This window comes from Pezoporus flaviventris, unplaced genomic scaffold (assembly GCF_033815535.1).
Source record: "Pezoporus flaviventris isolate CSIRO_AGI_PZ_B2104156 unplaced genomic scaffold, CSIRO_AGI_Pfla_v1 ptg000035l, whole genome shotgun sequence".
NCBI lineage: Eukaryota > Metazoa > Chordata > Aves > Psittaciformes > Psittacidae > Pezoporus > Pezoporus flaviventris.
Window position 1 is genome coordinate 6,498,565 of NW_026892583.1, and position 15,525 is coordinate 6,514,089.

The 15,525-nt window shown below is 40.2% G+C and overlaps 1 protein-coding gene across 4 annotated transcripts in view; it reads right to left on the minus strand.

The window, feature by feature from the left end:
• The window catches only part of TTBK2 (tau tubulin kinase 2), a 100,480-nt gene that overhangs the window by 18,100 nt on the left and 66,855 nt on the right, over positions 1-15,525 (minus strand). For 3 of the 4 annotated variants that reach the window (XM_061462412.1, XM_061462410.1, XM_061462411.1), the window contains one exon: positions 11,770-12,018. The exons of the other annotated variant lie outside the window; for it this stretch is intronic. In XM_061462412.1, the coding sequence (XP_061318396.1) occupies positions 11,770-12,018 (249 nt within the window). The remainder of the gene's footprint in view (positions 1-11,769; positions 12,019-15,525) is intronic. 4 annotated transcript variants of the gene reach the window in all.

Genomic DNA, 15,525 nt, shown 5'->3' on the forward strand with positions numbered 1-15,525 from the left:
CAAAGACCCAAAAGGGTACCGGTGGGCTTTTGGTATTGCTGCTTTGGAGACTGAGGAAATTGAGCAGCTGTCCACCTTGCCTGGTCTCTCAGAAGATCCCTCTGCTGTGGGGTTGCTGAAAGTTGAAGAACAACAAGTGCCAATTGCGACCACAACAGTGCACCGGCGGCAATATCGCACCAACCGAGACTCCCTGATTCCCATCCATCAGCTGATCCGTAGACTGGAGAGTCAGGGGGTGATCAGCAGGACCCGCTCACCCTTCAATAGCCCCATATGGCCAGTGCGAAAGTCTAATGGAGAATGGAGACTAACAGTAGACTATCGTGGCCTGAATGAAGTCACACCACCATTGAGTGCTGCCGTACCGGACATGCTAGAACTTCAGTATGAACTAGAGTCAAAAGCAGCCAAGTGGTATGCCACAATTGATATTGCCAATGCATTTTTCTCCATTCCTTTGGCAGCAGAGTGCAGGCCCCAGTTTGCTTTTACTTGGAGGGGTGTCCAGTTCACTTGGAACCGACTGCCCCAGGGGTGGAAACACAGCCCTACCATTTGCCATGGACTGATCCAGACTGCACTGGAACAGGGGCAAGCTCCAGAACACCTGCAATACATTGATGACATTATTGTGTGGGGCGATACAGCGGAAGAAGTCTTTGAGAAAGGGAGGAAAATAATCCAAATCCTGCTGAAAGCCGGTTTTGCCATAAAACGGAGTAAGGTCAAGGGACCTGCACAGGAGATTCAATTTTTGGGAATAAAATGGCAAGATGGACGTAGACAGATCCCCACAGATGTGATCAACAAGATAACAGCAATGTCTCCACCAACTAATAAGAAAGAAACGCAAGCTTTCTTGGGTGCAGTGGGGTTCTGGAGAATGCACATCCCAAATTACAGTTCGATTGTAAGCCCTCTCTATCATGTGACCCGGAAGAAGAATGATTTTAAATGGGGCCCTGAGCAGCAACAAGCCTTTGAGCAAATTAAACGCGAGATAGTTCATGCAGTAGCCCTTGGACCAGTCCGAACCGGACCAGATGTAAAAAATGTGCTGTACACTGCAGCTGGGGAGAACGGTCCTACCTGGAGCCTCTGGCAGAAAGCTCCAGGGGAGACTCGAGGTCGACCCCTCGGCTTTTGGAGTCGGGGATACAAAGGATCTGAGGCCAGCTATACCCCAACTGAGAAAGAGATACTGGCAGCCTATGAAGGGGTTCGAGCTGCTTCGGAAGTGATTGGCACTGAAGCACAGCTCCTCCTGGCACCCCGGCTGCCCGTGCTGGGCTGGATGTTCAAAGGCAGGGTCTCCTCTACACATCATGCAACTGATGCTACATGGAGTAAATGGGCTGCACTAATTACACAACGAACTCGAATAGGAAATCCCAGTCGTCCAGGCATTCTAGAAGTCATCATGGACTGGCCAGAGGGCAAAGATTTCGGAATGTCACCAGAGGAGGAGGTGGTGCGTGCTGAAGAGGCCCCACCATATAATAAACTGTCAGAAAGTGAAAAGCAGTATGCCTTGTTTACTGATGGCTCTTGCCGTATTGTGGGAAAGCATCGGAGATGGAAGGCAGCTGTATGGAGTCCTGGACGACAAGTTGCAGAAACTGCTGAAGGAGAGGGTGAATCGAGTCAATTTGCCGAGGTGAAAGCCATCCAGCTGGCCCTGGACATTGCTGAACGAGAAAAGTGGCCAGTACTTTATCTCTATACTGACTCATGGATGGTGGCAAATGCCCTGTGGGGGTGGTTGAAGCAATGGAAGCAGAGCAACTGGCAACGCAGAGGTAAACCCATCTGGGCTGCTGCACTGTGGAAAGATATTGCTGCCCGGGTGCAGAATCTGGTGGTGAAGGTACGTCATGTAGATGCCCATGTACCCAAGAGTCGGGCCACTGAGGAACACCAGAACAACCAACAAGTGGATAAAGCGGCTAAGATTGAAGTGGCTCAGATGGACTTAGATTGGCAACATAAAGGTGAATTATTTTTGGCCCGGTGGGCCCATGACACTTCAGGCCATCAGGGCAGAGATGCAACATATAGATGGGCCCGTGACCGAGGGGTGGACTTAACAATGGACACTATTGCCCAGGTTATTCATGAGTGTGAAACATGTGCTGCAATTAAACAAGCCAAGCGGTTAAAGCCTCTTTGGTATGGAGGACGATGGTTGAAGTATAAATATGGGGAGGCCTGGCAGATTGACTATATCACACTGCCACCAACCCGCCAAGGCAAGCGCCATGTGCTTACCATGGTGGAAGCAACCACCGGGTGGCTGGAAACATACGCTGTGCCCCATGCCACTGCCCGGAACACCATCCTGGGCCTTGAGAAACAGATTTTGTGGCGACACGGCACCCCAGAGAGAATTGAGTCAGACAATGGGACTCATTTCCGGAATAACCTTATAGATATTTGGGCCAAAGAGCATGGCATTGAGTGGGTATATCACATCCCCTACCATGCACCAGCCTCTGGGAAAATCGAACGGTACAATGGGCTGTTAAAAACTACACTGAGAGCGATGGGTGGGGGAACTTTCAAGCATTGGGATACACATTTACCAAAGGCCACCTGGTTGGTCAACACCAGAGGATCTGCCAACAGGGCTGGCCCAGCCCAGTCAGAACTTTTACATATTGTAGAGGGGGACAGAGTTCCCGTGGTGCATATGAAGAATTTGCTGGGGAAGACAGTCTGGGTTATTCCTGCTTCAGGTAAAGGCAAACCCACTCGTGGGATTGCTTTTGCTCAGGGACCTGGATATACTTGGTGGGTAATGCGGGAAGATGGGGAAGTCCGATGTATACCTCAAGGGGATTTGATATTAGGGGAAAACAGCCAGTGAACTCAATTGTATGCTGTTGCCTGCTGTGTAATGCTTTTATAGCCCATCAACTAGATGTCTCCAGGTCACCAGCGACTGGCCCTGACTTCCCTCCAGCCATCATCCCAACAGAGAATGAACTTGGAACATCATGGACCGAATGGACTCGGCAGCATTATAGGGATTGGTCCATGCACTAAGAAAATGATTTTTTTCCTCTTGGTCTGTATGTATATGGATGTATATATGTGGGAGAGCGATGGTGTATTGAAAATGTGGGATCTGAGCACGACGTGAATGGTATGGAATAAGGGGTGGATAATGTCCTGGGTTCAGCAGTAGCAGTCATGTTTTTTCCTTTGTGTTAACTGGTGCAGTGCTGTGTTTTGACTTCTAGTTTTGAGAACAGCGTTGGTGAAGCCGATGTTTTCGGTTGTTGCTAAGTGATGTTTACCCTGACCAAGGACTTTGTGAGGCTCATGCTCTGCCAGGGAGGAGGGGAAGCTGTGAGGAAGCAGAGACGGGGCGCCTGACCCGGGCTAGCCGGGGAGGTATTCCATACCACAGCACGTCATGCCCGGGGTGGGGGGTAACTGGGAGTTGCCCGGAAGGACAGGGGCTTCCGGGTGGAACTCGTTTTCTTGGCCGGTGGTATCGTATTCTCTTCCCTTGTTATTTTCCCTTATCATTGTTTTAGCTGATAGTAGCGGTGGTGATTTGTTGCTGGACTGTTCTTGTCTCAACCCGTAGGAGTTGCACTCTCTCGATCCTCCTCCCCGTTCCTCCGGGAGCGGGGAAGGGGAGAGCCCCGGTGCAGGGAGGGGGGGGGAGACGAACACGGACCTTGATTGTTGTCAACTTGGCACCACTCACTGGGAGTGAGTGAACAAGTTACCTGACTGGGTTTAAACCACGACACCAACATAACCATTCCAACAAAGGGTAGTTCATACATAAGATCTGCCTTAATACCCATCTGCAGACTTCAAATGTGTCGATCTTTTTTGTTAGTATCTGATTCCTGTGAGCTATTGTCTAATTCTAGGTTACTCCTGTGCTATACTTATGCTTCGGTTTTGCTATTTATACTGTCGGGTTTTTTGTAAAGGTAAAACTATCTTTCATATTCAAACAGCAACACTCTACAAAAATTTAATACAATTAAGAGCCTTCCTGACTTCTGATCCTCAAGTCAGACAGTGAATCCACTCATCTACATCCTGTAATAAATTAAGTCCACTTCTATCCAGTTATAAGATTGGCACTATATTAGCACATGTTCTAATTCTCTCCATGCTCCCCATGGAGAGAACCTGTGAACTCTACAATTTCCATGGATGAATCAAACATAACAGGAACTGATGAAACCACACAAGTACAGTTTCGATAAAAATTCTTATTTCACAGAATCACAGAATCCTAAGGGTTGGAAGGGACCTCAAAAGATCATCTCGTCCAACCCTCCTGCAAGAGCCGGGTAACCCAGAGTACATCACACAGGAACTTGTCCAGGTGGGCCTTGAATATTTCCAATGTAGGAGAATCCACAAAAACCCCCCTGGGCAACCTGTTCCAGTGCTCTGTCACTCTCACAGTAAAGAAATTTTTCCTGATGTTCACATGGAACCTCCTATGCTCCAGTTTACACCCACTGCCCCTTGTCCTATCACTGGACATCAATGAAAAAAACCTAGCTCCATCATCCTGACACTCACCCTTTACATATTTGTAAACATTGATGAGGTCACCCCTCAGTCTCCTCCAAGCTAGAGAGACCCAGCTCCCTCAGCCTCACCTCATAAGAGAGATGTTCCATTCCCTTAATCATCTTTGTAGCTCTGCTCTGGACTCTTTCAAGCAATTCCCTGCCCTTCTTGAACTGAGGGGCCCAGAACTGGACACAATATTCCAGATGCGGTCTCACCAAGGCAGAGTAGAGGGGGAGGAGAACCTCTCTTGACCTCCTAACCACACCCTTTCTAATGCACCCTAGGATGCCACTGGCCTTCTTGGCCACAAGGGCACATTGCTGGCTCATGGTCATCCTCCTATCCACCAGGACCCCCAGGTCCCTTTCCCCTTCACTACTGTCCAGCAGGTCAGCCCCCAACCTGTACTGGTACATGGGGCTGTTCTTCCCCAGATGCAAGACTCTACACTTGCCCTTGTTGAATTTCATCAAGTTCCTCTCCGCCCAACTCTCCAGCCTGTCCAGGTCTCGCTGAATGGCAACACAGCCCTCTGGTGTGTCAGCCACTCCTCCCAGTTTAGTATCATAAGGATACCAAAGTCCTACATTCAGCAGGAATAAAATTACTGTAGAAATTGTAAACATAAAATTTCATTTTTCAAACTTCAAATCCAGATTAAAATTTTCTTAAATCTCTCCTCAGAAGAGTTGGGATCTATTTGAAAGCATTATGGGTTTCCTCATGCCCGCAGTACACTACCACCGACAGCAGCTGTAATTCACATAAAGAGCTAGCTGCTTTCAGTTTGCTTGTAAGCATGCTTAATAGAAATCCTTTAGAGAAGACATACCTAGATAGGATTCTGATCTATACTAAGGGTCTTTCTCTTTTCTTACAATGTTATTTATAATGTTCTCTCCTGAGATTAGAATCCAGTTTATCTTTTAAAAACAAAATACCTAATACTTCTGGCAGCCTGTTATGTTACAGTTTTTCCTCTGTGAACAGGAGTGATGGTAAATGTAAAGTGCAGCTCCATGACATAGTTACAGCATTAACAACTGCTGAAAGATTAAGATTACAACACAACCGATCCCCCCAAGCACTCAAGCAATCTACAGTTGCCAGTAATACATGTTGCCACTTAGGTATTTAAGCTCGATAAAAATACTTACAAGGGCATTATCAGTTTATTCTGATTCTGGTTTGGTTGCTGGCCTGGTATTATTAAGATTAGTTATACCAATAAGGCAGCACCACTTCAGCCGATTTGTAAGATCTCTGCATGTACAGTGTTCTGTGTTTAGAAGCTACCTGAAAGCAGTCAGAGCAGCTCTACATTTGTAGCTACATAATAAGCAAACACAACTACCCATGGTTCCTGTAGTAGCAACATTGTAGAATTGCCAAATACAGGAAACATTAATACTAATTCAAAACTGAGCTGGTTTTCAAAAAATGAAAGACTGGTATATTAGGGACCTCCACTTAGCACTTGTCCTAATTTTAGTGTTTCCCCTATTTTCTGTATTTTAAAAGTTCAGGAGAAAATGCTAGGATGCTGATAAATTAATAACTCCAAATAAAGACTTTTTTTTCCCTTCTAATTCTAGTTAGTCCAGTATCATGCAATTTTAATGATGGCAGACAACAGATTTTAAGAGAGAATATTATTTTATGGATGATATTGTAGATAATATCTGCAATTATTCATACACAATATGTATGATATAACTAGATCAATTATACCTTAATTACGTGAGACAATCATCAGTCCTTGGGCTCTGAATTCTAACTACCTAATTATTTCAAGATTATTGTATAAATTGTCATCACGGAAACAGCTGTTGAAACCAGAGTTCATCAGCTCTCCATGGGAAACCTCACAGACCATTTAGCTTCCTGAAACATCTTTACTTATTCCCTCCTAATGAAATTCTGATGCTAGAAAAATCACATGTGTTAGGGATAAGATAGGCATTTAAATAAATAAATAGATTTGACCATTTCAGGGACAGACAAGAGCAGATGAGCCATGTGGTTATAAATTTGGGGAATCTTGAAAGTACAATGGATTCCAGAAAACACGACATTTAAAACAGTAACTTTTTATAGGGTCTTTTTCCCCACATGTGTATGTGGATGCTATTACCCTGGCTAATTTATTGTCCTGACCTTCACTATAACTTGTCTGCTGTTTCTGAGAGAGAAACCCAGAAGGAGAATGTCAGGCTCTGCCACTTCAAATGGATGTTTTCTCTTCAGGCAGCATACTATTTGAAAACAATTAAGATATTCACATAAACTGCCTGGCTTCAACTGTTAATTCTGTAAAATTTACAACCTGGAAAGTTTCCATTGAAAGAACAGCTAACTCAATGCTGTAATTTTAAATTCTTCTTTACACTAAAGGCAGATGTAAAAAAGCATGCCTGAAGAACTCTCCTTTAGACAACAGACTTTACTAAGCCTGTACGCAGCATTCGTATTTCTATGTATCAAGCAATTGTCTCTGCCGCTCAGATCAATGCAACAAATATAACTTTTTACTTGTTTGCATTGAGTGTAGACAAAAACTGTTCAAGAAACATCATTATCAATATAAAAGCCAGTTGCTTAAAAGAATGGGAGAGACCTGTGAGCTTCTGTGCGTCTTCCAGACATCCCCTTTTTCATTCTAAAATAATGCTTCCTGATATTCCTCATCCTATGTGGTTTTGTATGGAAAATCAATATCCTTCAGTGAAACTTACTAATGAAGAAAATAATGCCACTGTAGCTGTAATCATACGTCATTGCCCTCAAGAATCTAACAGTAACATCTGAAAGCAGAATTCTGAATCTCGGCTTGCCTTTGAATCTCATTATACACATTACCAAACACTTTCACTGATGCTGAGTGAAGGCTGGAACATCATAGCAACTTAATTTTGGCCTAAAATTTATTGGGAAAAAAGTTATTAACAGTTACCTTGTCATGACTGAGAACTTCAGCACATTTTCCCTACTTAATAAAATCAAATCTACTGTGTATGAAGCAGTTCCAGCAGCTATGGGCTAGACTGGAACTTGAAATTTCTTCCTTGATTAAACCCAATATTATAAATGGTATTAGAAGCTTATTGGGAAAAACCTAATTTAAACTTCATGGTGACTCAATATAGTTTCCATCAGGGTAGGAAATAGAGGGGCACAGCGATTCTGTAAACCTTGATATCAGAACCCTATAGCCAACTGTAACCATGGCAGCAGTAAAAAACCCAGTCTCACTGAACAGAGAAAACCTTTTCTCTCTTTTCCTTCCAAGACACATCATTTGGTAATGTACCATGTCTTAAAACTGAAATTTTGAAGAGGATTTTGGACAAATATAACCATTATGGATAAACCCATTATTTGGACAAATACATCTATATCCAATATAACACAATTTTAATGGAGAAGTACAATGCTAAACCAGAGTTTAAACTAGTTCTAAAGCAATCCTAATGCACATGACAACTTTGAGTTAATGCCTTTGACAAAGTAAAAGTAATCTTAAAATAACTATGTAACAAGAGAAGGATGCTGGGGAGGGACTCTTCATTAGGGACTGTAGTGATAGGACAAGGGGTAACGGGTTCAAACTTAAACAGGGGAAGTTTAGATTGGATATAAGGAGGAAAGTCTTTCCTGTTAGGGTGGTGAGGCACTGGAATGGGTTGCCCAGGGAAGTTGTGAATGCTTCATCCCTGCCAGTGTTCAAGGCCAGGTTGGACAGAGCCTTGGGTGACACGGTTTAGTGGGAGGTGTCCCTGCCCATGGCAGGGGGTTGGAACTGGATGATCTTAAGGTTCTTTCCAACCCTAACTATTCTATGATTCTATGATTCTATCTTTGGGTTTTTTTGTTTATTTGTGGTTCTAAAAGTGACTGTTAGATGTGAAAACCAATGTAAAAGCTCATCTCTTGTTACTGCAGACTAGTGAAACCTGACAAAATTAGTTCATTAAAAATAGTAAAATTTACAACATTTAAGTGCACTCTTGGATCATAAACCTAAAACATCTAAAATAAAATGTCAATTATAAGTGATATGCATTCTTTCTCTAAATACCCCTAGAACATGTCAAGAACTCTTACCTTATTCTTCCATAGGTCCCTCAATCCCAGTGAGACGCTTAAAAATTAAGGTAAATTTTTTAACTCAGATCAGTGTTATTATTTCTTATCTTGGATATGAATATGATGGCTTGCATTTCCAAAGCATCTTGCGTAGGAGATTTCAGAGGATTTTGTAATTAGTAATGCAACTATGTAACTATAAATTAAGTCTTAAAATGTTCCAGTAAGGTAGAAATTTGAGGAAATTAAGACATAAAAGAAACTATTTGTATAAGCGACACTTAACTCCAATTGCTTAACTTGAGACACAGATTATTATCCTTCCCTAATACTAAATCATTAAATTAAAATTAGCCCCCTTACGCATGTCTCATTAGGCAGACACACAAATGCATTAAGCAGAATGATACACAAAACTGGAATCCACCTTTGTTAAGGGCGCCTTTGTTATTGTAGAGCAGCCAGTTTAGAAGTATTCTAGAAGGCTGCCATGGCTAGAAGAGGCATTCACTGTCTTACTGAAGAACTACAGCTGAGAAAACACAGATTAAAAACTGAGGTCTCTGATTTTGATTGTTCCTCATGACACAATGCAAGCAATTTCCTCATACCCAGCTCTGGCCAGCAGTTGCTGCACTCGCACCACCTTTTCCATTGACTTCACACAACCCTGTACAGCCCTCTAATGAGCAGAGTTCAGAGAACTTATCTGGCTGAAAAATTCACAGAAAAAAAGACAGATGTTATGTTTCAAGAGGTTTTGCTGTACAATTGCACCATGCTATAGAGAAAAGCATGCTAATAGTACTCTAGCCCCACTCTTCAGATTCAATATAGTCAAATAATTGGGTTTTGTCAGCTCTAAGTTGCCAGACTATTTATACTGCAGGCTGAATAACTAAGGAGAGTTGAAACAGAAGTACTCCAATTCCCTTCCATAATATATGTATGGCAAGAGAGGAGCTCTCATTATCAAACAAATAAAGGTAGACCTACATCCTATACCCTCTCTGCACTACTGAGCAGAGAATATTACAGAGATTTTATGACTCCTACCTAATGTCAAACTAACAGAAAGTGGGTTACAGTTCCTGAACCCTCAAGTGTCAACAATCAGGAAAAAAAATCCCTTTGCTTGATTTTAGGAACAAGAATGTATCATTTTTTTATTTTTAAATACATGAAACTATATTCAACAGAACAGATCCCTGTCCTCTGCAATTCATTAGTTATGAATGTGCAACCAAATTGCAAACAGCAGGAAATACATGAAAATATATTCAGTATCAATATTTATGCAGAATAATATAGAATGAGATTAAAATTCTTTTTAATATTTAACTGCAGAAAAACTGCAGGTTACTAACACATATATTCATCCTTCATACTGCCAGAATTTACAGCTTGCTAAGTACCTAACATTACTGCGTTGTAGAACAGAGAAGGACTTGCAAAACTATTTCAGTTCTTCAGTGAGCCATAAAGTACACAAGGCCTTCATTCTCGGAATAAACTGAAGAATCATGTGCTTGTAGATTCTGTCGCAAATCAAAACCTGGAAATTAAACTCTTAACAGTCAGGACTTTCAAAATCACAGCTTGAAAAGGAATATGGACTTACCAGGTAAAAAGAAAGAAGCAGCACCTGAGAATGCTACATAAAATCCTCACACCACTCAGTAGCAGCACCTGGCACAATACCAGCTCTTTATCACAAGAAAGTGTATCACCTATTAATATTAATGCTATCTTCATTTGTTGAGTACTAAGGAAGCTGGAGAAGACCCTCTGTGAACAGTTTGCTAATTAAGCCTGCAATACATTCTGATTGGAAAATTTAAATTGTAGATATACAGGCAAATTAAGAAATTTTGTACCCTGGGATGCAAACTAATCCTGAAAAATAAAATACTGATGCTTAATTTTTAATGAGTTAATGTCTCCTAAGTCCCTTTTCCCTAGTCAAAGGGAATGTGGTATTTTGGTAGTCCATCACAGAATGACAGTAATGAACACCTTGGAGCTACTGTTTGTTTCCATAAATTGAGGACAGTTATTTTTTTTTTTATATTCAGACAAAAAGCAGCCAGAGGCTGCAGGATGAAACCCCTGCTTTTTGAGTTCATAGACAAAACGCTGACATAAGTACACTAGCTAGTTTGCTTTGTTATCACTCACCACTGATCCTATGGAAGTTTGAAAGAAGCTAACGTTGATGGATACTTTTAACATCAGTACTCCTGTGCATATTTCACTGAAAAAAAAAGTCTTTCACAGAGAAATATTTATAGTCAAAAATACATTAGAAATAAAAGGCAACACAAAATATAATCCAAATGAAATATTAATGGTAAAACGATGATGATATGTTACAGTTTTAGGCATTAATGCTATGTCATACTGCTTTACCAGTCAATGCAAACTCATGCTGCTTAGCAAATCGCAATATTTTTGTGACTAATGCACAAATTATTGTTAACTTCAGTTATGATTCTAAGCCTTCATCTTTCTCATATTGAAATGAAACTGGAAATACAAAACCATGAAAAGCACCCTTTCTCTAGTGTCGTTTTCCAGTAGCTATGACCCCTGATAATTGCCAGCACTGTTTTGCATACTACAAGCAGTGGAACAATTCATTATTTGTTCATTCACAAAATTTTAATATGTTCCCAATTCAATATCCACCTGGTACTCGTTATATGAGCACATTAAAAAAGAAATAGAGATTATAATCTTGGTTTAGAAAGAAGCAAAAATCTTTTTCTGGATTTTATAATCCTATCTTTTTTCAAGAGAAAATCCCTCTGAAGAAGTGAATTTACCTTCCAAAACATCTAGAGATGCTCAGTGCTCCAGATCATAGCCTGAATAACAGCTCCTTAAATATTTTACCTCTTCTAAGTGGGATGATACATCTTCCTCATAAAGTATTCCTGACTTTATTCCTGAACAAGTTCCATTCTTATTCCCCAAAATGACCTTTCAAAATATTTGTATGATGTTGTGTATAGCAGTATGACCAGCACATGCCTTCTACTGGACTGTGCAGAGCAACTGAAAATGTTTAACTTTGCAGATGACTGCTACCATGCAGTCACTTTTATGAAGACAAGGCTTATTCACCTGCTGAAGTTGTGCTTTTGTGATGCGAATGACAGGGGGGAACTTGTTGCCACAGGGAATGACAGGAAGCTGCCTACGACCAGTTGAGCGGGAGGAAGAGGAATGGCTCTCTGCCGATTGACTCCTTGGTAAACCAGCCTCTTTCAGAGAGTCCAAGTGGATGGACAGATTGGCTATAGGGCTCATGGTACGGAGAATGGGACTTGAAATTCTTGGAGTGGAGAAATGCAGCATATGAGATGAGTTCAGCTGTGAGAACAACATGGCAGGGAAGAAAATAAGGTTTAAAAATCAAGTTTAAAAATAATGATTCTTGTTTATGTCTCGTCTATATGCAGTTTCTTAGAAGACCATATTCACAACGCACAGGCTGAAAGCTGGTAACTGAAGAGGTGTTTTAAGTGAAATCTTCACATTTGCCAGCAATTAAAAATACAACAAAATCAAATCCAAAGTGAGTATCCTTTCACTAGCTGGCTCCTACCTTTTCAGTCAGTCAGTCAGTAGCAATCTAGGGCAAATTTAATACCTTAATACAGTCTGTTCTGGTTATTGATGATTCTAATAACCCTCCAGCTTTGACAAACAATTCTGAAATCAACTGTTTCTTTGCAAGGCCTTTTCCAATGCTGAATAAATATCTGATGGTGACTCATTTAAATACCTGTAAATGAGATTGCTATATACAGTTTGCAATTCTTTGTTCCAAGTATATTTAGACAAAATCATGAAGAGCAGAGCTATGGAAATTTTTGCAAGCTTCCTGAAGGTCATTTTCTGTTTCCTGCTATAGTATTTGCAGTTATAATCTGTATTCCTTGGAAACAGACAGCACCTGTCAAGCACTTCAGTTTCCAAGAAAAAGGTATTTGCATTGTGTCAGAAATAAATGGAAATGTAAGAGCAGGTTTTTGATAAAATATAGTATTACTTCAATGCCCAAAATTCTAAACAATAAAATAGGTTCACACATTCAAACTTCTATAACCATACACATGTATTTATGGTATTAGGTAATTAACCAAGTTCAACCAGAGCAAACTGTTGTTTAATTTAAACTGCAGATGAAAACAGAATTTGCTGTTGCATATCCATTTACTTCAACTCCATTAGGGAGTTTTCTTCGCTGAAATATCTGCTTGTCAAATTCATGCTGCAAAGTTTTCTACATGAAGTTCACTGCAATTCAATACAAACACAGTAAATGAATGAGGCCATGATTCAACAATGCAGCAAGTGCAGCCCCAGGCTCTTCAGTAACCAGATCAAGGAAAAGAAAACTTGAGCTGCAAAGTGCTGCTCCAGGGTTCACCATTAGACTAGTGACTGATTAACTTCGTACCAGCAGACACTACTGCAAATCAGGTACTGTCTGTCCTCCTTCAGCCAAAGTCAACATAAAGCCACTATGAAAGCATTAAGTCATCATATATACCCTAGGATGCTCTGAATAGTTCAACAGAAATGTGACCATATGCCCATAACTGAGACAGATCAAACTGGTATTTGCTGGTAGCACACAAAATCTGTACTGCAACTGGAAACCCATGACTGATAACATGAAAATTTGTTCCCTTATCTGAAGGTTTTTTCACAATAGATAGCATAATTTGTTGTAACTTTCTATGCCTGAAACTTTCACTTCCCAAGCCAGTAACTTAGATATCTTTCTCTCATTTTTGAGTTCAGGTTTCTCCCTGAACTGCTATAACTTTACATTCTTATTAGAATGCTGATGCTGCATGAAACAGGTAAGTGATCTTATAATCAATTACAGGAAGTTCATGTACACACATGGCTTTAGGAAGAACATTTATCTACAAATGGAAGGACTGTAGATGAGCAATTTTCCTTCTCGAGAAGATAAAATTACGGGTGAGTATATGAACTTTTAGTTTCTCATACAGGAATGTCCTTGCTACTACTTACTACTTAAATAGTGAGCAATAAAGCCCTGAAAGAAATAATGAATAAAGAAGAATCAAAGTAAAAAATGAAAAACTACATAAAACAGGAGAACTATTTTATTCTATCACCACTGAAGTAACTGCTTACGTATTTAACAAACCTATCAGAATAAGCTCAAAGATAGTAATTCATCATACATTCTCCTAAGTGATCGTGAAGAAGGTCACTAGAAATCCATATGGAAGGTACGTTCATAAGCACTATGACCGTGAATGCTAACATGTCCTAGAGTTTCAAGTTGCGTGAAATGAGCAAACAGTTTCAGAAATTACATTAAGCTATTATACTACTATAATTTCAACATCTATTTTAAACCCCTTTTAGTTACACTCATTTGATTTATGATCACAATCTTGCATTCTTGGATCCAAGCTTCTCTTACTAACTTGTGCAATACAGTTAGTAAAGTAAAATACAACCTTTTGCCCATTATTTGTATTGTCAGGAAGGTGCTACCTAGATAAAATTGCTAAAGAACAAGAACATCTGCTCCACAAGCAAGGATCAGATTCAAAGAACAGTTTCAGGTGGATAAATGCTTTGAGGAAGAAAGAAAAGGGCTCTACCAAACAGCTCCCTAAGGTCACCAGAACTCTGGAATAGAGAGGAGGCATAAATATACTCTCTCCCTGTGAAGTGACTAGGACACTCACCTGTAAGAGCAGCTTGGTTGCAGTAACCACTCAAGTAATATTTAAAGATATTTTATGTAGTGAAATACCATCAACGAAGGATAGAAAGAACAATTTACTCCCAAATATCCTCCTGGGCTTTGTCTGACTTTCAAGGATTAATGAAGTAGATGGAAGACCATCGCAAATTGCCATCACAATTGGAATAGACACACTCTGTTCCCAGTTTCTAAATCAGCCAAATAATTTCTATTTTCTTTATTACCAGTTCAGTTTATAATTTAAATTCCACATGATTCACCTTGAAAACAGCAAGTTCTTTCCTGACGTTTATCTTGCCCTCACAGCACTAGTTGCCTGTGCAGGATAATATAAGCCATATTCATTTCCCCCATTTTCGAGGTCATGACAAATATTGCTTACCTGCTTTTCAAAGCCAAACCAAAATATAATCTCATCCCAGTGTCTACTTCAACCAGTATTTCTTCCAATAAATCTTATAATTAACCTTGTTTATAACTATTTCTGCTCCCATGCTCAGAAGCTTCTTCCTTTGGAGATACTGCCTGTTTCCACTGTAGTACATGATATTTACATCATCTCTACTTTCAGTTATAAGTAAAATAGCAATTTCCCCCCAAAATCTACGTTTGTATAAAGTGGAATTTGCATACAAAATCACAAGCTGTTTTTTTAACGGTTTTTCAAATAAAACCACCTGCTAATTGGTATTTTGTATAGGAATAAGTGTTGCTCTTTCCTGTTTTACTAAAATTGACATAAAATACAAAGACTTAACAAGTAAAAACAACTGAACAATTCAGTTTTTCACCTTTAAAGCTTCTAACCCATCAAAAGCTCTTTCTTACAACTACTATTTCAATGTAACTCTCAAAAATCTCTTCCTGTTTAACACAGTTCTGTATTTTGAATCATGTAACATGCACTTTCTGTAAGATACATAATCCACAAAGTACGATATCTGAATATAATCTTGCATGAAAGATATGATCTTACATTTTCTGTGAGAACCTAGGTGTATTTGAAATTTTGCTATACAGTTACAGTTAAGTAAAATGAGTAGTTCATTTTTACCATAAAGTATATTCCACACCTTATAATAAATGAGTAGCTGGTGACAAGTTTTTTCTAATGA